This window comes from Saccopteryx leptura, chromosome 12, assembly GCF_036850995.1.
Source record: "Saccopteryx leptura isolate mSacLep1 chromosome 12, mSacLep1_pri_phased_curated, whole genome shotgun sequence".
NCBI lineage: Eukaryota > Metazoa > Chordata > Mammalia > Chiroptera > Emballonuridae > Saccopteryx > Saccopteryx leptura.
In genome coordinates this window covers 45,044,507-45,069,084 of record NC_089514.1, presented here as the reverse complement: position 1 = coordinate 45,069,084, position 24,578 = coordinate 45,044,507, and the positions used below count along the sequence as shown (strand labels likewise).

The 24,578-nt window shown below is 42.2% G+C and overlaps 1 protein-coding gene and 1 non-coding gene across 4 annotated transcripts in view; both read right to left on the bottom strand.

Moving 5' to 3' along the window:
• The window catches only part of PTPN12 (protein tyrosine phosphatase non-receptor type 12), a 115,443-nt gene extending 106,525 nt beyond the window's left edge, over positions 1 to 8,918 (bottom strand). Inside the window, exon 1 of one of the 3 annotated variants that reach the window (XM_066354456.1) lies at positions 8,562 to 8,918. In XM_066354456.1, the coding sequence (XP_066210553.1) occupies positions 8,562 to 8,660 (99 nt within the window). In that variant the 5' untranslated portion in view covers positions 8,661 to 8,918. The remainder of the gene's footprint in view (positions 1 to 8,561) is intronic. The other 2 variants (XM_066354455.1, XM_066354454.1) reach the window with 2 other exon arrangements.
• Positions 8,919 to 21,480: 12,562 nt separating this feature from the next.
• Positions 21,481 to 21,584, bottom strand: LOC136384323 (U6 spliceosomal RNA). Its single transcript, XR_010747596.1, has one exon. It is a non-coding gene; the product is annotated as a U6 spliceosomal RNA (small nuclear RNA).
• Between the last annotated feature and the right edge of the window lie 2,994 nt (positions 21,585 to 24,578).

Sequence of the window (24,578 nt, the reverse complement as noted above, 5' to 3'; positions counted from 1 at the left end):
TTTATCTAGTCTGTGCAGCATAAGATCTTGCCAATGTTTCTGTCTTTCCTCTCCTCCTGTTTTCTAACATTTCAAACCAAAATTTTAAATTAAAAAGAAAAATTCAGGCCTTAATCAAAAGGCATGTTCTTGTTATCTTTTAAAATTGCATTTAAATAGCAATCATTTCACAAGAAGTTATACATATAGATAAATATACAAAAAATGGTGCATTTTTTTAAAAAGGCAGAGGGGAGGAGGGGAGGGCTTCCAACCTGTGTCTTCCTCTATCTTCTGCCATCTACTTTCAGAATGTTAAAGAAAATGAAGAAATTTATACATTTCATCTACTTTCTCCTCAGTCCGCTATAATCTGGCTTCTTCCCATACCCAAAACCCAAACTGCTTTTTCTAGCCATCAAATCACTCCTACTTGGCAAACAGAATGGGTATTTTCTCAACCTCACCTTACCGGTCCTCCCAGAATTATTTGACTTTGCTAACTACTTCTTTCCTGAAACTCTCACAGGCTTTCTGACATCCTTGGGCTCCTTGCCTCCTTTTGAACACATCTTCTCAGGAAAAATCACTGGTACTTCCTTTCGGTGCTGCTTTTTAAATACTGATGCTCTTCACTTAAAGCTGGTCATTCTATATACAGTACTTGTCTGAATATACTCGCTTACTCCCACGCTTTCAACTCCCTTTTACATGCTTATACAATGACTTCCAAATCTTTAACTTCATCCTGTCAGCTCCCTTGAGCTCTACATATCTACACTAGATGTTCACAGGCACTTCAGTTTTAATATGTTTAAAACTAAACTCATTCTCCTCTACATTGTAATTTCCTCCCACCATTTCCTCCTTTATTCTTCACCCTACCAAATGTTATCTTCTAACGTGGGTAACAGTTAGTATGTACACAGTGCCAGAAAAACCTTGAGGTCATTACTACAATATTTCTTTCCCCTTTACTACCAACATCTAGTGAATCACTGAGACTTGTCTTAATCCTTATCAAATCTTTTATAAGCCCTCTATTCCACTAGTTTATTTTAGTTCAGACCCTTATCTCACTTAAGAGTTCAAAGACTTCCAAAATACTCTTCCTCACCTGCTAATTCATCCTTCATATTACCATTAGAATCAACTTTCTACAACACAAGTCTGTCAAATGACAGCTTACCTTATTTAAAATAGGTAGTGGCTCTCCAAAGACATACATACAGTAATGATTCTCAGCTTTTCTCCCAGAACCTATCTGAATGATTATAACTGACAGTAAAGCAGAATGTGGAAGGAGAGGGAGTAGGGAGGTGGTTGCAGTTGGATGTGAAGAAATACTGCTGGTTAGCAACTATCATGGCCTATTTTATTTTATTTTTTATTTTAGTGAGAGGGAGGCAGACAGACTCCCGCATGTGCCCCAACTGGGATCCACCCAGCAAGCCCACTAGGAGGTGATGATACTCGGCCCATCTGGGGCCCTTGCTCTGTTGCAACTGGAGTCATTTTTTAGTGCCTGAGGCACAGGCGATGGAGCCATCCTCAGTGCCTGGGGCCAACTCGCTCTAATCAGCCATGGGTGCAGGAGGGGAGGAAAAGAGAGAGAGAGAGAAGCAAGAGGGGGAAGGGTAGAGAAGCAGGCGCTTCTGTGTGCCCTGACCAGGAATCAAACCCAGGACATCCACACACAGGGCCGACCCTCTACCACTGAGCCAACTAGCCAAGATCTGGCATGCCTATTTTAACACCTGCCCACTTTCTCTGTGAATCTAAGAACTTCTGTGTTGAACTGTTAAAAATACTATTACTGACCTAGGGAATAAAATATAGCATAGATACAATAACAATCTGACCCTTACCTAAATTTCTCAGCACCATCAATCAGCCTGTATACCATGACCCTATAATATGCATTAACTCACTGGTCCTCAAAATCTGTGGTTCTGGCCCTGGCCGGTTGGCTCAGCGGTAGAGCGTCGGCCTAGCGTGCGGAGGACCCGGGTTCGATTCCCGGCCAGGGCACATAGGAGAAGCGCCCATTTGCTTCTCCACCCCTCCGCCGCGCTTTCCTCTCTGTCTCTCTCTTCCCCTCCCGCAGCCGAGGCTCCATTGGAGCAAAGATGGCCCGGGCGCTGGGCATGGCTCTGTGGCCTCTGCCTCAGGCGCTAGAGTGGCTCTGGTCGCAATATGGCGAGGCCCAGGATGGGCAGAGCATCGCCCCCTGGGGGGCAGAGCACCGCCCCTGGTGGGCGTGCCGGGTGGATCCCGGTCGGGTGCATGCGGGAGTCTGTCTGACTGTCTCTCCCTGTTTCCAGCTTCAGAAAAATGAAAAAAAAAAAAAAAAAAATCTGTGGTTCTGAGATACGCCCCTCCAGATCACTTCAGAGAGAACAAGGTTAAAACTCTTTTCCTAATAAGGCTGCTATTTCCTCATCTGTAAATATGAGAATGCACAAGCTTTAGTATAATTTTTTTTATCACTTTCAATCTCATATTCAGAGTAGTTTTCCAGAGGGTACATGACACGTGATACTGTGTGTAATGTGACAGGGAAACAGTATGAATGTGAGAATCCAGCTCTCTTCTATTAAGCCAGATATTAAGTAAATTTGCAAAAATAAAACGCTTCTTTGAGCCCTGGCCAGGTAGCTCAGTTGGATAGTGTTATCCTGATAGCCAAGGTTACAGGTTTGATTCCCAGTTAGGGCCATACAAGAATCAACCAATGAATGCATAAATAAGTGGAACAACAAATCAATGTTTCTTTCTCTCTTCCTCTCTCTCTCTCAAATCAATAATTTTTAAAAAATGCTTTTTCAAACTAATATTTTGTCTTGAATGATTAAAGTATAGTATAGTATACAGATTAGTATAGAATGGGTTTATTATCATTATTTTAAAGTGAAAAAATTTTTTAAATATCTGTATTAACTTCTAATGTAGTAAATAAACAAAAGCTCTTTGGGGTCCTCAATAACTTTTAAGATGTACAGGACTCTTGAGACTAAAAGGCCCGAGAGCATCACATATAGCAGATTATCCATTCCTCCCTAAATATGTTCAACTTTCAAACCTCCACTCTTTTGCATGATATGCCCTCTGCCACTAACCCAGTCTAGATAGGTCCTTAGGGATCTCAGATGCATCCTGGAGAAACAGGATAAAAGGAACAGAGGTTTTGAAGTCAGGCAAGATACTTAACTTTCTAGAGTGTGTTTCCTTATCTGTAAAACACAGATTATATCTACACTTTCTAAAATGTTGATATGTAAAATAAGGCTGAGTATAAAACATCTGGCATAGTATTTCACACAGAGCAGGAATTAAAAATGTTAATTTCCTTTCTACTCAAAATAATTTATAAAATCACTAACATTCTATAGTAAAATAAAAACTAATTAATATAAAAATAAAAATAGTAAGTTATTCAATCATAACAAAGCAAGCAAGCAAACTGATTGTTTTGATCAGTTCTGTCAGGATTACTATTGGTAGAAAATATGGTTTTATAGACTAAATCCCTTGAGATGAATAAATTCTATGATAGTTCTGTAGTTGCCTTTGATTGATAAAATATCATTTTCATATAGGATGATTTGCTTTCATACCCCAGTTTAGGTTTAGAAAAATGTCCATAAATCCTCTCCTCCCAATATTTCACAAAGTTAAGTATTATCATTCACACCTCTGCTGCATCTTGTTTTATAAATATTCCAGAGTCCACTCATTAAATTTTTGTTTTTACCTTCATAAGTGGAGAGAGAACTGGTTAATAAGCTGAAATGGCCACATTTACATGTAGTTTGTCATCTTTTATAATTTTTATACAAGGGTTAATGCACATTAGATAACCTTTACCTTGATCAGAATAAATCTACTTGTGTTAGACATGATAAAACTTTAAAAAGCAAAAGAAAATGACTGAAAACAAAAGCCCAGATACCTCTTGCATTCTCTCTCTCTAGTTATCTGTAACTGAACAAAAATATTAGCAATATGAGGATATACAGACCATAACACAATAATTTGTTAAATGACTCTAAGTGTCAATCTCATACTTCAACCCTGTAAAGGAGATACACTTCTTTTCTTTTTTTTTTTTCTGTATTTTTCTGAAGCCGGAAACGGGGAGAGACAGTCAGACAGACTCCCGCATGCGCCCAACCGGATCCACCCGGCACGCCCACCAGGGGGCATCGCTCTGTTGCGACCAGAGCCACTCCAGCGCCTGGGGCAGAGGCCGAGGAGCCATCTCCAGCGCCGGGGCCATCTTTGCTCCAGTGGAGCCTCGGCTGCGGGAGGGGAAGAGAGAGACAGAGAGGAAGGAGAGGGGGAGGGGTGGAGAAGCAGATGGGCGCTTCTCCTATGTGCCCTGGCCGGGAATCGAACCCGGGACTTCTGCACGCCAGGCCGACGCTCTACCACTGAGCCAAACGGCCAGGGCCACACTTCTTTTCTTTTAAAGGTGAGAGAACTCAGTCATTTCATTTTCTGTTAAGTGGCCTACCCAAGATCATGTGGCTAACCAAAGGCAGAGATGCAAGTAAAACCCAGGTCTGTCACACATGATGTGCACCACCTTATTTTATACATTTGCTAATCATGATCATTGCCTGCCATCTTGGAAAGACTAAAACTTGATATTGTTGATATCAACGCTGGATCTGCCACAAATTAGCTGTTTAACCTGAAACATGTAAGGAATCATCTCATCCCCATAGTATACACTATCTCTATACCTTAGTTTTCTCCTCTTTAAGAGGATGGGGTGAGGGGGACACAACAGGTCAAGGCCAAGAATAGACAACTCACAGAATAGTTAATGACAGATGGAAGAATTTCTACCTTCACTAGTTATCGAGAAACTCAAGGCCCTGGGCAGGATGGTTCAGTGTATGACATGTCTTAAGGCACGCCAAGGAACACAGGTTCAACCTGGGCCAGGGCCTGCAGGAGACGCAATCAATGAGTACACAACCAAGTGAAACCACCAGCTGATCTTCTCTCTTTCTCTCTCTCTCCTTGCCACCCTCCCCCGAATGGAAATATAAAAATAAATTCAAATTAAAACAAGAAACCACTTTTCAACTATCAAATTATCAAAGATCATTACTGACAATTATATACTTCTTCAAAAAGTTATTTATAAGCACATATTAAATGTTTACATCCTTTTACCTGATACTTCTAGTACTAGAAGATATGTCATAAGGCAAAATAAAGAAATGTTATGCATAAATGTTTATTTTAGAATCATGATATACAACAGCAGGAAATAAATGGCCTAAACATTCAATCACAAGGAACTGGTTAAGTTATAAAATAGTCATGAGCTGAAATAATATGCAGTCACTTAAAACTATTTTTACAAATAAATTTAACAAAATGTCAAATTAAAAAAAAACACAAGAATATAAAATGGTGTATGTAGTAGTCATAAAAAAACATTAACAGACTGGGGAGGAGGTGAGGAAAGGGTGTAAAGAGGGAGAAACAAGGTGATGGAAAATGATTTGACTTTGGGTGACTGGTATACTACATAATCAACAGTTCAAATGGTATAGAAACGTTCACCTGAACCCTATGTACTCTTATTATCAACATCACCCTGTTAAATTTAATTTTCTAAATAAAGTTTTTTAAAAGTTAAAACTAGTATGATATTGTATGGTATGTCAACTGTACTTTAATAATTTTTTTAAAAGAACTACAATGATCCATCTATATATGCTTACAAACATGTCCAAAGTACGACGTAAACTAGAATATATGGCTCAAGGCATAAATAAAAATGTTATGTGCATATAAAAAAACCATTAAAAAAGGATAGCCTTTGGGTGATGGGACTATAGCAGCAATTTTCAACTGGTGTATTGCAAGAATTTCTAAAACATGCAATATCTGACTATTTGGTCAGGAGCACTGACCTCTTTTCCCTTAGACTGTCAAATTTTAAAAAATGACAACAGCCAGCACAATAGCCATCTGGTGAGAATAAACATTTATCTATTATTTTTGTCAAATCTGCAAAAAATATATTTTTCAGTATGCCATAGAATTTAATAATTAGTTTATGTATCCCATCAGATAAAAAAGGTTGAAAATCGCTGGATTATGATGGCTGGATAGAATAATGGAAAGAGCACAGTTTAGATGCCCACCTCACTTTCCTAAAGGTAGGGCATTATTAATTATTATTCTATAATTTCCAAATTTAAAATGATGAACATTACTGTATAATTGAACAGGGTTATACTGGCTAGATTATCTCTGAACTCAGTTCTAAAGTGTTAAAATTTTAAATCTATATCAGAATTTAAGAACAGAACTGTTAGCTGATCTTTTATGCTCTTTCTATGGCAGAAGGTACATAATTTCCCTTCAGTCTTCCAGGCAAGGGGAAAAGCTGCACCAACTAACAGCTGTAATTATAGCTATTGCTTATCAAGTCACGGAATTAAAAAAGCAAGCATTATAAAAGAATGGCCTTAGTCATCAATTCTCAAATATAGAATCACCCAGGTATTATGGAAGAAAAAGGAAACTCTTTCAGTCCTTGAGAAATGAAATCTCCAATAGGAATCCCTGACTCATCCCTAAAGCATGAAGCCGAGGGCTACTTCCCCAGTACAGGAGTTCAGAGACTGGGCACCTGTCCTGATGGCCTGCATCACCAGTGTTCTTTCCTGACAGGATATGCCCAGGGATAATTAGGTGACTAGCATGCAAAGAAATGGTCAGAGAACACACCACTTCCATAACCGAAATAAGAAAGCAAAAGACTTACTTTTCAACGTTTTAAAAATTCTAAGTAAATATTTTCTTCTATTTTTGCTATAATAAAACAGAGATTCCATCCAATTATTGACACTATTCAAAGACACCAACACAACCTAAATTCTCCATATTAAGGGAAAATGTCTTTTCTTTACCCTTCCCAGATCAAAAGTAATTTTTTGAAAACACATAGGCTAAATGCCAAGAGGAAATGCTTAAAATAAAGCATAGGTTATTTAAATGTATATTTTTCCATCTTCAAGATACTAAAAAAACCTCCTAACCTCTATTATTGGTCTAGAAAGGCGGGAATCCCAAAGCTCAACAACACTGTTCATTCTAAACGCTAAAGCTTTACTAGACCAAGCTCCTTTTAAAATGTGAAAAAGTATTTCTGTACTAAATCATTTCACCTGCACCTTGTAAACAATTAAACTGTACTTTGAAGTAAAAACTAAATAATGTTTGCTACTCACTAATTTTATATATATATATATTAACTGTGCATAGTTTTTGCAATCCAGAAATTCGGGGTTAAATGATTACCCGTGGGGTGCACCTTACCCAGGAACAAAATTTCCCCCAGCTTATATCCCATTCCCAAATCCCGCCAAGGCTAAGAAGCAACCACTTCCCAAAGTCCCACTTCCTTTTCCATTCCCCAGACCTCTAGGGTTTCCAACGCCCTAGTCTTGCGCAATATCCGTAGGAGCAGCCACCGCAACCACCGCCTCCTAAGCCGGGAAACAACCCTAAAGGAACATTGTCCGGCAGAAAAATAAGGGGTGTGGTGGGGGGTAATGTAGGAAGTCGACTTCTGGTCCCACACCTTCGGATCTAACCCCCTCATCGTGATGTTTCTAGGGCAATTCCACGAACTAGACTTTTAACCTCCTTTCCAGCCCGCCTGCACACAGAGCGGAAGGGGGGGGGGGGGCGCGAAGGTTATCTCCCAGTTCAGGGCTTCGGCCCGCACCGTCGCCTCCGCCCCACCAGGACTATTGTTCCCGAGTTCCCCACCCCCACCCCGGATAGGAAGTGATAGTCACATCCCCTCCGCCTTCGGCAATATCCCTTTAGGGAGTGTGAAGGTTTCCTCCAGTAGGACCCTTCCCTTCCACAAACACTGACCCCCTTAACCTCAAGTCACTTTGACCCCCAGCCCCGTCCCCAACCAGGGTCTCAGGAGACAAGACACCGGACGGAGGTAAATGGGAATAAGGCAAACCACGAGATACCTTATAGACAATCCTTTCCCAGGCGTTTGAGACAATAATTGCGAGCCCAGAAACAGCCGAAGCGCTCCTCTGCCCACTTTCAGAGCAGCTTGCGCACGGGGACCCCACAGACGAACGCCAAGCTCAGCACGCCCGTTCCCCTGTCAGCCCGACCCGCTCCCTCCCGGGGCAGACGCCCGGCCTCGACAGCCCCGGGAGGGGCAGGCTGCACGGGGAGGGGAGGCGAGGCGAGACCGCACTCGCCCCCAGACCCCGGCACGAGAAACAATGGGTGGTCGCGGCGGCGGAGCCGGGCGCAGGCTCGGCCGGGCGGCCGCTCCCTCTGCGCCCAGAGCCCGCGGGGGTGGCCGCGGGCGCGGGAGGGGGCAGGGAGGCCGCGGGGCGGAGGCGGTCCGCCTCCCGCCGGCCTCCGAGACCACCCGGCCCTCGGGGTGGGTGCGCGCCCGCCGCCCTCTCCGCACTGCCGCACACAAAGCGCCGGCGGCCCGAGCCGCCCGGCCAGGCGGCGGCAGGCTCCGGTGCCGGCGAGCGGAGGCGACCGCCGGGGCAAGGACTCACCATGAAGTCCCGAGCGAAGTTGTCCTCCCCGTTGTGGTCCGGACTCTTCATGGCCTGGACCCTCTGGATGAATTTCCTCAGGATCTCCACTTGCTCCATCCTCCCGCGTCCCCCCGGCCGCCGCCGCCCGCCCGCCCGGCGCAGAGCCCGCTCCGTCTTCCCCAGCTCGCTCCCTCCTCGTCCCGCCTCTCGCGCCCCCCGCCGCTCCCGAGACGGCAGCACCGGCCCGGCTCCGACCCTGTAACTTCCAGGAGCCGCCGCCGCTCTCCCCCCAGTGCGCGGCGAGCCGCTGCAGCTAGCGCCGGCCCCAACCCCCAGCTCGCTCCATCCTCCTCCCCACCCTCCTCCTCCGCCGGAGACGCCGCCACCGCCTCAGGAACACGGCTCTCCGCTCGCCCTGCCCCCCCTTCCCGGTTCCTCCTCCCACCACCCCCCCTTCCCCACAAGCTGCCGCAGCCGCCTCTCCCCACCGGCGCGCCCCCCGCCGCCACCCAGACGCGCGGGTCCGCGCTGCGGCTCCGCCCCGGCTGCCACGCCACGCCAATCCGCTCCCGCCCGCTCCGCCCCTAGCCACGCCCCCGAGTCCGCCCACCAGCCCAGACCGGCCCGGAGTGGCTGGACGGCGCTTCGGCTGTCGACTGGAGGACTAGACTCCACTTCCGGGGAGGTCCCCGGTCGGTAAGCTCAGAGCTCCGAGGGGAGTTGGGCGGAGGGGATTAGACTGAGCGGGGCCAAAGGGCAGTCCGAGTAATACTTTAGTTGGAACTGGCGTTCTTACCGCCGACGAGGTGGGAAAAGCATATTTCCACAGTGCTTCGGCGGCGCGGCCCGATGTTGGTTGGACTACAAGTCCCGGCGGGCAGGAGTCCAAGAGCGGGGGCGGGAGAGGGCGGTGGTGAGAGGAGAGGCATGCTGGGAGCTGTAGTAGTGTCAGCCCCAGGTTCACTGCAGAGCTGTCTAGTTACCAGTGCTAATGACTTGGTTTTCGGGCAATTGGCTACGGCCGAGAGAAACCAAACGCATCTTGAGAGAAAGAACTTTTGCTTTTTTTGCAAATCCATCTAAACCCTGGCGACTGGGCGCCTGGGATTCGAAGTGCGACCTAATAATACTACATACTATGCTTATGGTGAGGGCTCAATGTTGGCGGAATTTAGTTTTTTTGCTTTAGACCCACAGTACTTTAGAGCTGAATAGACTTTTCTCCGTAGAATGGGCTTTATCAATCTTTATACATCTTTGTAAATCTAGTAATCAAAGAACATCTAGTCAAATAAACCGTTTGACAAAGAAAGTTGTTTGGCCTGACCGAATCTCTCCGTTGGTTGGAGCTTCCTCCAGATGTGCAAAGGTTGCAGGTTCAACCCCTGGTCAGGGTTACATACGGGAACAGATTGATGTTTCTCTCGCTCGCTCGCTCTCTAAAATCAATATATAAAAATTTAAGAAAGAAAAAAGAAGTGGTTTGTTTGCCCAAGGTCCCCCAGCATATTCTTAGCAGAGCCAAATACCAGAACTCAAATCCTTTTGCTTTTACTACATCACCATATGGACAGTAGTGAAGGATTTCATTCGTAGATTTATATCCACAAACACTTTTTACAGATCAGATTGGTCAGGGAATTGGGTTAAAATAGGACATATCAGTGGTAAGACCTTTTTCCCAGATCACTGTTTAGAAGTAGACTGGTACAGACTTTGGTGAGAATTGAATACTTGGCTAAGGATTGAAACATGATACCGCTGGCAGTGGGAGCCAACAAAAGTTTCTGAGTATAGAATTAAAATTAGAAAAATATTAATCTGTCACTTTTGGATAGATCATGATTTATTAAGGCAGAGAATATAATGAGAGGTATTGGAAGCCAAAACATGAAGCAATAAAAGCTGAAACTAAGGTCATATTACTGCCATTACAAAGACACAGATAGAGGTGAGAGAGATCAAAAGAACTCACAGAACTAGGTAACTAACTGACTTAGTGTGCAAGAAAGAAGGTAGGCCCTCGCAGGGTAGCTCAGAGCACCAAGCATCTACCCATGCACAAGGATTGTGGGTTTGATCTCGGTCAGGTCACATACAGAAACAGATCAATGTTTCTATCTCTCCTCTCTCTAAAATCAATAAGTAAAAAAAAAGAAAGAAACTAGAATTTAAAATGATGAAATTACCAGGTTGGCAGAGATCAGAAAGTTTGACAGAACACAAGTCTGTGCATGGTACGGACAACTGGGGGCATTCAAACACAGATGGTAGGAGAAATTGGCACATCTCTGGAGACGATTTGGCCATAAACGTATCAAAATGGAAAAGTCATGCAAGCTTTGACTGAAAAATGTGTAGGTAATATTTACAGCTGTGTACTAACATAAATGCTTATTGCAGCCTTATTTGTAATGGCAAGAGTGGAAACAACATACCTGTCTGGTTAAAAAAAAACAAAATCACATGCAAATGTACTGCTCAAAAAAATTAGGGATATTTCAAAATGAATATGAAGTGATAAACTATCCCCTAATTTTTGTGAACAGTATAATTGAGTTGTCTGAAGCTGTTATTAAAAAAAAAAAAAATGAGCCCTGGTGGGTTGGCTCAGTGGTAGAGCGTTGGCCCAGCTATGGAGGTCCTGGATTTCATTCCCGGCCAGGCACACAGGAGAAGCGCCCATCTGCTTCTTCACCCTTTCCCTTCTTCTTTTTCTCTGTCTCTCTCTTCCCCTCTCGCAGCCAAGGCTCCACTGGAGCAAAGTTGGCCCGGGCTCTGAGGATGGCTCTGAGGATGGCTCCATGGCCTCCACCTCAGGCCCTAGAAGGACTCCAGCCTTAATGAAGAAATGCCCCAGATGGCCAGAGCATCGCCCCCTGGTGGGCATGCTGGGCGCATGCAGGAGTCTGACTGCTTCCCTGCTTCTAACTTCGGAAAAATCCAAAAAAAATAAATTTTTTTTAAAAAGGTATCTGTGGAATAGGTCACAAGATTTACTTATTAATGAGGAAAGCTTGGCATGTGTGTGTTTATGAGTTCTTCCTTTTATGTAAAATAGAATGTGGATAAAATGCTTGAACATACATAGAATTTTTCTGAAGAATATTTCAAAAACAGCTGTAGCCCTGGCCGGTTGGCTCAGCGGTAGAGCGTGGGCCTGGCGTGCGGGGGACCCTGGTTCGATTCCCGGCCAGGGCACATAGGAGAAGCGCCCATTTGCTTCTCCACCCCCCCCCCTTCCTCTCTGTCTCTCTTCCCCTCCCGCAGCCAAGGCTCCATTGGAGTAAAGATGGCCCGGGCGCTGGGGATGGCTCTTTGGACTCTGCCCCAGGCGCTAGAGTGGCTCTGGTCGCAGCAGAGCGAAGCCCCGGAGGGGCAGAGCATCGCACCCTGGTGGGCGTGCCAGGTGGATCCCGGTCGGGCGCATGCGGGAGTCTGTCTGACTGTCTCTCCCCGTTTCCAGCTTCAGAAAAATACAAAAAAAAACAAAAACAAAACAAACAAACAAAAAAAACCAGCTGTAGTCACCTCTAGGAGGGCCTTGAGAATCTTTGGTAGAAGGGAGACAACTTACTCTGTGTGCGTGTGTGTGTGTGTGTGTGTGTGTGTTATTTTTCCAACAAAATAAATAATTTTTAAAAACTTTTTAGACTTTCAATCTGGGTATTAGGGAAAATGGCAGTGTCTTTCATAGAAACCTGTGAATAAAGGAAAAAGGAACATCTTGTTTTGGGAGATTTGTTTTTTTAAATGGTACAGGCTGTTTCAGAATTCCCACCTACTTACACCCCAGTTCTCAGGGAATGTGACCATCCTGCCCAGCCTCAGCCACAGCCAAAGGTTTGGGCACTTGACCCAAGTTAACCAATCAACGCAGACTGGCCAGCAACCTGTGGCCTAGTGTAGGAACATTATCTGATCCAATCAGTTCTCACTGTTGGGAATCTGAACTAGGACACCTAGAGAGAATAAGTCATCAAGCTGCAAGAGCAAAAGCAGAATGCTATGGGGTTGAGTTAAGGATTTGGCAGGCTGAATCCTTGTAGGAGAGTAGAAGTATAAAGAATCTGGTTAGTCAAGAAAGGAGTGTTAAGCAGGCATGCAGAGATATGTAGAGATGTCATGATATAACCCATGTGGCTATGGGAGAGATGGGAGAATCCCTGGAACCACTTGACTTCCTCATAGCTTTCAGGACAGGTGTGGTTGACATTTATTCCATAAATAAATTCTGCTTTTCCTGAAAAAGAATAGGGTAATAATAAAGAGCATGGGCTCTGAAGTGAGAGATACAGGTTCAAAAACCCACTCCATTTCTTAGGGAGAATCACTGATCCTTTCTAAGCCTAGTTTCATTTTCTAGGAGAACTGCTTGGTGCAGTCTTAACAAGGTATATTTCAGAATTAGTGTCCCACACGTGACACTTGCTCATAGAAAGCACAAAAGAAGAACTGGTTAAACAGGCAAAGAATGAATGATTCCCAGTCCTTTTACTTTTTTACCTTTCCCCTCTCTTTAGACTCATTCCCTCCTCACTAGCTGCCTGCACTGTGGGTAAATACATGATGGATGAGAACAAAGCCAAATACCACTTTGAAAAATCTCTCTTCTTAGTACTTTTGTGAAGATTTGAGTGGGAATTTAAAACTAATAACCAAAGAGACTTCAGAATTATCTACCTATTTCATATTTACCGTCTCCCTTTCTCCTCTAGCTAAGGTAGAAGTAATGTTTCAATCTTAATAGAAAATTTAACTGTTGGAGTATTTTCATGTCTATTCTTTCATGAAAGCCACCTTTTTTAGAATTTTCATGGCATTGCAAAGTCTTGTGAGTTCTATTTTTTCAAACAACCCTGGGAAATAATTTGGCATCATTGTCCTCATTAATAGATGAAAAAACTAAGTAAAACACAGGAGTGAACGTGACTAGCTCACTTGTAAAAAAACAACTGTCAGACTCATGGCCAGACCTACAGGTCCTGAGTTTCCAGCTTGTTGCATAAACCACTGAGTCACAACGCTTTTATGCCCAGTGTAACTTAAGTGAAACTGCAGATGAAGATTCAAACCTGAAATTCTCCCAAAGTAGCACTTCTAATATTAACTTGTCATTTCATTCTATATCCCTCAGTGCTCTCTATACTTCCAAATTATAAAGGACCCATAGCTGGGAAATTATGGAACAGTGAATAAGAGAGGAGGGAAATTCTTTTCTCCCTGTGTTTTATTTAGTTTATTCCTGTCATTCTTTAGTCCCTCATTCCTAGACCTAGTCACAGCAAGAAAGCTGTTGGCCTTTTTTTTTTTTTTTTTTTTTGTATTTTTCTGAAGCTGGAAATGGGGAGAGACAGTCAGACAGAGTCCCGCATGCGCCCGACCGGGATCCACCTGGCACACCCACCAGGGGCGACGCTCTGCCCACCAGGGGGCGATGCTCTGCCCCTCCGGGGCATCAATCTGCTGCGACCAGAGCCACTCTAGCGCCTGGGGCAGAGGCCAAGGAGCCATCCCCGCGCCTGGGCCATCTTTGCTCCAATGGAGCCTTGGCTGCGGGAGGGGAAGATAGAGACAGAGAGGAAGGAGGGGGGGGGGGGGTGGAGAAGCAAATGGGCGCTTCTCCTATGTGCCCTGGCCGGGAATCGAACCCGGGTCCCCCGCACGCCAGGCCGACGCTCTACCGCTGAGCCAACCGGCCAGGGCCTGTTGGCCATTTTTTTAATCTCTGAGTTTATTATTGAAATATGTTATCCAATAGATAGGGACTGGGGAGATACAGAAGCAAAAGTTTTTAGTCCAGGACAGCATAACATTTTTAGAAGAAAGGCATATAAAAATGGAGAGCCCTGGCTGGATATTCGGTTGGTTGAGCATTGTCCAGATACTCAAAGGTTGTAGGTTCAATCCCTGGTCAGGGCAAATTCATGAACAGATTGATGTTTCTGTCTGTCTCTCTCTCTCCCCCTTCCTCTCTTTCTAAAATCAATAAATAAATTTAAAAAATAAAATAAAAAAGGAGAGAAGTTTGGAAAAGATTAAATTTCTTAATACTTACTATTTTTAAAGCTAATGTTTCAGAACTTTTTTACATAATAGTCCCTGTTTAGTCTCATAACTCCACCCTGAAGTAAGTAGGTCAAGTATTATTATCCACCCTTTATTTATTAATTAGAATTTTAGTTTATAGAAACTAAAAGCTCCATCTTATAGAAATTAAATCCCTAAGCCTAGAGAGATGAAAAGATTGACAAAGGTGATACAGATGGCAGGACTGGATCCAAGACCTCCACTGAGTGAAGACTTCAGAGTGTTACACAACACAGGCTAAATGCTGGAGTAGAATGATAAATACTAACTGCAGAAGGGTGTAGTCAATAAATCTACCCTCTTCTCTAAATTATCTATCTCATATTTCTTTTGTTGTTTCATTTAACATTCAAAGGAAAAATTAATATTTTATGAATAACTTCAAAGTCAAGTACTACTTGAGCATTTAATTAGTGATTCTTCAACATGATGACATTTAGTTTCTGTATTCAGGAATGGATCATTAACAAGGGCTGTGAAATATAATTACACCGTATAATTCATTCAGTATATTGATTGAGCTCAGGTTCTACTATAGCAAAAAGCTCCAGAACAAAACAAGCCAAAAATCCCTTTCATTTAGTGATTGCTAATATTTTAGATGAAAAATAAATTGTATATAAAGACAAATATTATATGATCTCACTTACATGCAGAATCTAAAAAAAAGTCTCATAGGAAAAGAGATCAGACTTGGAGTTATCAGAGGAGGAGGGTGGTCAAAAGGTACAAACTTCTAACTATAAGATGAGTAAGTATCAGGATTGTAATGGACAGCATGATGACTATAGTTAACATTGCTGTGTGCTTTATTAGAAAGTTGTTAAAAGAGTATATCTTAAGAGTTCTCATCACAAAGAGAAAAAAATTGTTTTTTTTTTTATTGTGTGTCATTGGGATGATGGATGTTAGCTGAACCTACAGGGTTGAGTACGCAAAACCATCTGTTCTTATATTATTATTTATTAATTATTGTATTTCCATACAAACAGTTGTAAACCTACTTTTGCCCCACCCTGTATTGTGGTAAGAATTTCATAATATATAAAAATCGTGCTGTGCCCCTTACACTTATACAGTGATATATATTGATTGTTTCTCAAAAAACAAAACGGGAAAAAATAAAATTGTGATTCTACTTATAGACAGAATTTCAAGTAGTCAAATTCATTGAAACAGACAGAATAATGGTTACACGGGGCGGGGAGTAGGGTGCAAAGGCAGGTACTGTTTAAAGGGTACACATTTTTACTTTTGCAAGATAGAAAGGTTCTGGAGATCTGTTTTATAACCATGGGAATATACTTAACTAACATCGCTATACCACACACCGAAAAGTGGGTTAGAAGGTAAATTTAATATATGTTTTTACCACAGTATAAATAAATCAATAATGTTGCTTGGGATGATAAAAAGGTACTGGAGATGGATAGTGGTGATGATTGCACAGCAATGTGAATGGACTGTGTACTTAAAATTGGTTAAAATGCTAAATTTTATGTTAGTTATAGCTTACTATAGTTAAAAATTGTATTTAAAGTACCAATGTAATTTTAATTTTTTATCCTGTTCACTATTCTGAATAAATAACTTTCCATGTTTCTAAGTAGACCCTATCAAGCTAAGATTTTACTGAGCCCCAGTTATTCACCCTAAATCAAACATAAAAAATCGATGTTGTTAGGGAGATATTCAAATCTAAACTAAAATCTATAGAGGGAAATTTTATTTCCAAAACCTATCATCACATTATGGAAAAGATTTAATTCTGGTAGAATTCCACAAAGCACCTTACATGCATATTGTTTCATTCAGTGAAATCATTAGCTGATAGCTTTACCTTCTTGGTGGCTGTCACATTTCAAGATGCCCATTTTATAGTCATATTCAAGTTCACCCTGTAGTTGAAAATGTGTTTGGCTAGTTAAATTTTTCTTAAATTTCAACTAATAAGCATCCAAAGTTTTAAAGTTATTTTTAAATTTCCTTTTAATGTACTCTATCAATTACTTTTTAGAAGTAAACTTTAAAAAAATACTTTATTTTAAACTTGAAGGCATATATTTCCTTCTTTTTCAAATAAATAAGCTGTGTAATTCAAGGCGATTGTTATCTACTCTTTCCTCATCAGTTTTTAAGTAGTTCCATTACTTCAAAATTCTCATGAAATATTTACTTATATCTTTCTTTAGAGATCTTTTCCTTTTTTCTAGTTGAATGTTTGATATTTAATGTTTCTTCAGTAGATTTCAATTGGCTCCTTCTCCATTTGTCCCTGACTGATCTTTCTGTTGCATGTTACATAAAGACTATTTTAAGTATATTCATAATATGTCACGAATCCAGTATCATATGTCATACAGATGGTACTATGCAGTAATTTTATTTCTGATAAGCAATTTGGAGACAATAATAATTATGCAGTGCTTTTAACAATTAAGCTTTTTCACTTGTGGATTTGTGCGTGTTGGGGGGAGGAGAAATATTTATGATTACCACTAATGCCCTTAAAGCTGCCAGGCAGCCCGTTTTAGTCACTCTTGGTGAACTTCCATGGCTCCTCACGCCCTACGCCCAGCTTCCTCGTTCCTAGAGGAAGTAGAATTTACCAAGTATCAACCCAGCCACTCCCCTTTCCAGGTGAAATTTGGAAATCACAAATTTATCTCTATATTGATTTATGTCTCTCCAGTATTATAATTTTTCATCTTTTCTGAGGCTAACCCCTCCCCTATCCCCTTTTAGCTCCTCCTAGTCTTGCTGTACAAATATGTTCTTTATCTACCTGCAGCCTTTCCTCTCCACTGACTCCCTTTATCCTACAAAATGCTCAAGACTCCCACAAGCTACTGCTCATACTGCAACCCATACCAATCTGAACACTAGCGCATTTCTCCTAAAGGACCTCCTACTTGCCAGATCTAATGACCTCTTAATTTATATACTTCTCTACTTTTCTGTGGCTTTAGATCCTTTCCAATATATACCCTTCCTCCTTGCAGTCACCCCTTCCTTAGTGTTAGTTTTTTGGAGTGTGTTTTTTTGTATTCAATATTTTCCCGAAGTTAGAAGCGGGGAGGCAGCCAGACAAACTCAGGCACGCGCCCTACCGGGGTCCACCCAGCATGCCCACCAGGGGGTGATGCTCCACCCATCTGGGGCGTTGCTCTGTTGTGGCTGGAGCCATTCTAGCCCCTGAGACAGGCGGTGGAGCTGTCCTCAGCGCCCGCGCCTGGGCTTCGGGAGGGGAAGAGAGAGACAGAGAAAGGAGAGGGGGAGGGGTGGAAAAGCAGCGGGGCGCCTCTCCTGTGTGCCCTGACTGGGAATCGAACCTGGGACTTCCACATGCCAGGCCAACGCTCTACCCCTGAGCTAACCAGCCAGAGCCCCTTAGTTTTAGTTTTAAATCAAGGTTAAATTGACATAGCATAAAATTAACCATTTTAAAGTGAACAGTTCAATGGCCTTTAGTACAATCAAAATGTTCTGCAACTACCACCTCTATCTAGTTCTAAAACATTTTCAGGACCCCAAAAGGAAAGCCGATACCCATTAAGCAGTGTCTCCTACTCCTTTATTCTTCCAACCCCTGACAGTCACCAACCTCTATTCTGTCTCTGTGGATTTACCTGTTCTGGTATTTCATATGAATGGCATCAAATTGTGTATGATTTCTTATGTCTGACCGCTTTTACTTAGTATAGTTTCATTTATTTCAAATCCTTACATGTTGCCATATTTGCTTACATTTTATCTAAGTAACAAAACATTAAAGAGAGAATTGAGATGTTTTTGTAGTCCTTCCCTACCCTCCCTCCTCAGAAGTAACTGATATCTTGGATTTAGAATTTTTATTGTTCTAGTGTTCAGTGGTATATTGAATGGTGTCTCACCTGTTTTTTTTTTAATTATGGTGAAAAACATAAACAAAATTTGTCATCTCAGCTTTCTTTTTAATTTTTAAATTTTATTTAGAAATTTTACTTTAACGGGGTGACTCTCAACTATTTTAAATGTACAGTTCAGTAGTTCAGTAGTGTTAAGTGTGTTCACATTTTTGGTAAGCAGATCTCCAGAAGTTTTTCATCTTGCAAAACTGAAAATCTGTACCCACTAAACAATACCTGCCCTTTCTGCCTTCCCCTGAGGTCCTGTTAACCACCATTCTACTTTTTGTTTTCATACATTTGAATACCTTAGACAGCTGGTATAAGTAGAATCATACAGTATATGTCCTTTTGTGACTAGCTTATTCCACTTAGCATAATATCCTCAAGGTTCCTTCATGTTGTAGCATATGACAGGATTTTCTTTCCTTTTTATAGCTGAATAATATTCCATTGTAGGTATATACCACATTTTGTTTATCCATTGATGGGCTTTTGGGCTGTTTCCACCTTTTGGCTCATGTGAATAGTGCTGCTATGAACATGTGTGTACATGTATTTGGAGCAATTATTGCTAGGTCATATTCTATGTTTAACTTTTTGAGGAACCACCCAACTGTTTCCCACAGTGGCAGCACTATTTTATATTCTCACCAGCATTCTACAAGTTTCAATTTCTCCATACCCTTGCTATTTTGAATTTTTTAGTCATTCTACTGGGTGTGAAGTGGTACCTTATCGTGGTTTTTGATTTGCATTTTTCAGCTAATGATGTTGAGCATCTTTTCAAATACTTGTTGGACATTTATATATCTTTGGAGAAATGTCTGTTCAAATCCTTTGCTCATTTTTTTAGTGGGGTTCTTTGTCTTTTTGTTGTTGAGTTGTAAGAGTTCTTTGTATATTCTGGATACTAGACCCTATAAAATATATGATTTGCTGATACTTTTCCCATTCTGTAAGTTGTCTTTTTCTTTGGGTTTAAAAATCTACTCTCGGCCCTGGCCGGTTGGCTCAGCGGTAGAGCGTCGGCCTGGCGTGCAGGGGACCCGGGTTCGATTCCCAGCCAGGGCACATAGGAGAAGCGCCCATTTGCTTCTCCATTCCTCCCCCTCCTTCCTCTCTGTCTCTCTCTTCCCCTCCCGCAGCCAAGGCTCCATTGGAGCAAAGATGGCCCGGGCGCTGGGGATGGCTCCTTGGCCTCTGCCCCAGGCGCTAGAGTGGCTCTGGTCACGGCAGAGCGATGCCCGGGAGGGGCAGAGCATCGCCCCCTGGTGGGCAGAGCTTCGCCCCTGGTGGGCGTGCCGGGTGGATCCCAGTCGGGTGCATGCGGGAGTCTGTCTGACTGTCTCTCCCTGTTTCCAGCTTCAGAAAAATACAAAAAAAAAGAAAAAAAAAAGAAAAAAAATAATAAAATAAAAAATAAAAATTTACTCTCTATTTTCCCTCCTGTCTCCCTTTCTTTTTTCTTAAATTTCATTTTTTAAAAAGATTTTATTGATTTTAGATAGAGGAGAGAGAGAGAGCAAGGGTGGAAAGGAACAGGAAGTGTCACCTATAGTAGTTGCTTCTTATATGTGTCTTGACTGGGTAAGCCCAGGGATTTGAACCAGTGACTTCAGCATTCCAGGTCGATCCTTTATCCACTGCACCACCACAAGTCAGGCTCCTGTCTCCCATTCAAACAGTAAATTTATTCAATAAGAAAATTTTTATCACCAAGTATATTGTTAAACACTGTCTTAGGTACTGGCTGTGAAAATACAAATATTGTTTACCCTCTAACACCTTTTTTTTGAGAGAGACAGACAAGCAGGAAGGGAGAGAGATGAGAAGCATCAACCTGTAGTTGTGGCGCTTTAGTTGTTTACTGATTGCTTCTCACATGTGCCTTGACCAGGGACTCCAGCTGAGCCAGTGACCCCTTGCTCAAGCCAATGACCTTTGGACTCAAGCCAGTGACTTTTTTTCATCAACATGATCCACACTTAAGTCAGTGACTCTGTGCTCAGACTGGTGAGCCTGTGTTCAAGCCAGATAAATCCATGCCCAAACTGGCAACATTGGGGCCTCAAACCTGGAACCTCAGCGTCCCAGTTCAACACTATCTACTACACTGCCACCAGTCAGGCTCTGATATGTTTTTATTTCTTTTACTGCTTTCTATTTTTTGAATGACTTAATGTGATCCTTTTTCAGTTATGTTGCCTTCTCTGTGGAGGCTTCCTGCTCCTTTTTGTCCCAGAAAAAGATCTACTTAACCTGCAGGGCCCAATCTGAATATCAGTCCTCTGGGAAGGTTCTATGGTTTCACCAGGCAGAATCAATCACTCCTTTTCTCCTATAACACTTTATACATTTAGCACAATGTTATAGCCCTTACATTGCTTTATAATTGTTTATATATCTAGGATGTGAGCTCCTTCATGTAGAGACCTTATCCTCATAGCTAACAAATCTCTCCCAAGCTCCTAGAAAAATCCTGCACATAGCAGTTATTCAACAAATGTTGAATAAATTACCATGCCCTAAATTGTTAAAAAACTTTTTATTATGGCAAATTTTAAGTTTATAGAAGTAAAGAGAGCCCTGGAGGGGTAGCTTGGTTGTTTAGCATCGTCCCGAAGCTCAGAAGTTGCAGGTTCAATCCCAGATCAGGGCACATACAGGAGCAGTTTAATGTTCTTCTCTCTCTCTTTCTCTTCCTCTCTCTCTCTCTCCCTTCCTCTCTCACTGAAATCAATAAATTAAAAACCATTTTTTAAACAAGAAGTAAAGAGAATAGTGGAATGAATCACTATTACATATTAATCATCTTTGACAGTTATCAACATAGGTCCAATCTCTTGTTTCATCTAAGTTCCTTATACTTCCTCTTCCTACTGTATTATTTTGAAGCAAATCTTAGAAATTGTTTTATTTATAACTACTTTTCTGGCATTTTTTCTTTTTTCTCTTTTTAAAACTATGGACACTTCACGAATTTGTATGTCATCCTTGCACAGGGGCCATGCTTATCTCTCTATTGTCCTAATTTTAGTATATGCGCTGCCAAAGCAAGCACTTCCCTAAAATTTTTAAGGGAAAGATTTTAATATTAAATATAAAACTCTAGAGTTCCTGGGGTCAACTAACCAGAACTCTCAATTAACTGTCCTCCCAGACTTGAGATAAGAGTACAAGACAAATCATAAGAAATTATCTATAATCTCAGGTCTTAAAAAATTCAAGTTAGTAGGTTCTAGCCTTAAGCCAAATCCAGTGTAATCTCCGAAATCTTTGCCTTACAAAGGCTCTCACATGACACACTGATGTTGCTTACACTGAGTTTAAGGTATTGCAAGGTCTAAATTATCAAAGAAGTAGCCAAGGTAGAATATTTCACTTAGGCAAAATATATACTTTTGGTGGTAAAGTTTTTTGAATGTTTATTGATTGATTGATTTTAGAGAGAGAAGAAGGGTGAGAGAGACAGAGAGAAAAGCCCTGATTTGATGTTCCACTTATTATTATTATTTTTTTTTATAGAGACAGAGAGTGAGTCAGAGAGAGGGATAGACAGGGACAGACAGACAGGAACAGAGAGAGATGAGAAGCATCAATCATTAGTTTTTCATTGCGCGTTGCAACACCTTAGTTGTTCATTGATTGCTTTCTCATATGTGCCTTGACCGCGGGCCTTCAGCAGACCGAGTAAACCCTTGCTGGAGCCAGCGACCTTGGGTTCAAGCTGGTGGGCTTTTCCTCAAACCAGATGAGCCCGCATTCAAGCTGGTGACCTCGGGGTCTCGAACCCGGGTCCTCTGCATCCCAGTCCGACGCTCTATCCACTGCGCCACCACCTGGTCAGGCCAATTATTAGTTTTTCATTGTGCGTTGCAACACCTTAGTTGTTCATTGATTGCTTTCTCATATGTGCCTTGACCGCGGGCCTTCAGCAGAACCCCTTGCTGGAGCTAGCGACCTTGGGTTCAAGCTGGTGAGCTTTTGCACAAACCAGATGAGCCCATGCTCAAGCTGGCGACCACGGGGTCTCAAACCTGGGTCCTCTGCATCCCAGTCCAACTCTCTATCCACTGCGCCACCGCCTGGTCAGGCCTGTTCCACTTATTTATGCAGTCACTGGTTGACTCCTCCTGTATGTGCCCTGACCTGGATCGAACTGCAGCGGTGGCGGAACGGAGGGCCGCTCCCAGAAGCTCCCTGGCCAGGGCTGTGTTAAAGTCTTTTCTAAAAAACATTTTTATTGAATTTCATTCCACCAGAAAATAATGCTTCATTATATTTAGATATAAAATGACACCACAGGAACCCCAGAGTGTTTTGTTTTTTTTAATGTTTATTTTATTGATTTTGGAGAGAAGAAGGAAGAGAGAGGGAGAGACAGGAATATTGAGCTGTTCCTGTGTGTCCCCTGACTGGGGATCGAACCAGCAGCCTCTGTGTTTTAGGATGTTGCTCTAACCAACTGAACTAACCAGCCAGGACCCAAAGTGGTTTTAATGCATTGGATAATGAAGTAGTGTTATGTGAGTATTGTTAAGAATAATGAAAATTACTACTCTTTACTTCTTCTAATCTAATTAACATTTTTTGAGCTCTTTCGGTTTTCTAGGTGTTCTTTGAGGGTCTGTTTGAAAGTTTCAAAGGTCTTTTCTGCCTGACCTGTGGTGGCATAGTGGATAAAGCATGGACCTGGAATGCAGGGGGTCGCCAATTCAAGGCCCTGGGCTTGCCTGGTCAAGGCAAATAAATACTCTCTCTAAAACCAGTAAATAAAATCTTTAAAAAGTAATAATAATAATAATAAAAGTCTTTTCTGGTACCTCTGCTGATTATCACTTTGCTACTGCCTTTGGCCAAGCCGCTGACATCTCTCATCTGTGTTTTATGACAGCCTTCTAACTGGTCTCTCTGCACCTGCCTTTGCCTCCTCTGCTCCAGAGGTCAGACAAGCCTTTTAAAATACGTCAGATCCTGTTACTCTTCTGCTCAAAACTCTCCAGTGGCTTCCTATTCCACAAATTCCCACTATATGTAATTGTCTCTCATTCTTATTGACTTTTAAAAAAATTGATTTTGAGATATAATTTATATAAAATAAAATACATCAGTGGATAGTTTGATGAGTTTTGGCAGATGTATACTCCTTTTAATTACTATAAGAATCAAGCTATAAAACATTCTCATCACTACAAAAAGGCCCCCCTAGACTTATAGATGACTTTTGAATGTTTTGGACATTCTTGAAGGTGAAAAACCTGTATATGATGATCTGAACCTAGAACCTAACTCTATTTATGTATAAACAAAAAATATTTTTTGCATACCTTGGGTCCAAGTTGGTGAGCTTTTTGCTCAAACCAGATGAGCCCGCGCTCAAGCAGGCAACCTCGGGGTCTCGAACCTGGGTCCTCTGCATCCCAGTTCGACGCTCTATCCACTGCGCCACCGCCTGGTCAGGCTTTTGTTTGTTTTGACAGAGAGAAAGTGAGAGGGACAGATAGGGACAGACAGGAAGGGAGAAAGATGAGAAGCATCAATTATTTGTTGCAGCTCCTTAGTTGTTCATTGATTGCTTTCTCATATGTACCTTGACTGGGGGCTACAACAGAGAGAGTGACCCCTGCTCAGGCCAGTGACCTTGGGCTCAAGCCAGCAACCTTTGGCTTCAAGCCAGTGACCCAGTGCTCAAGCTGGTGAGCCCACACTCAAACCAGATGAGCCCACGCTCAAGCTGGCAACCTCGGGGTCTTCAACCTGGGTCCTCTGCATCCCAGTTCGACGCTCTATCCACTGCGCCACCACCTGGTCGGGCAATATATATTATTTTATTATAAATTACTTTCATATATATATTATAGGTTTGGCATTATATTGGTACCATTGAAGTTAGATATGTAAATAGGTTGTATTATCTGTGAGTTTAAATTCAGGATAGTAAGCGAAAATTACAAAACATGTATCATTGAAAGAGAGCTTTGGGCCTATTAAATTAGAGGAGTGCTGCCTACATATTTGGACCCTGTCCCTCTTCCTCCCTAGATTACCTCTCTGC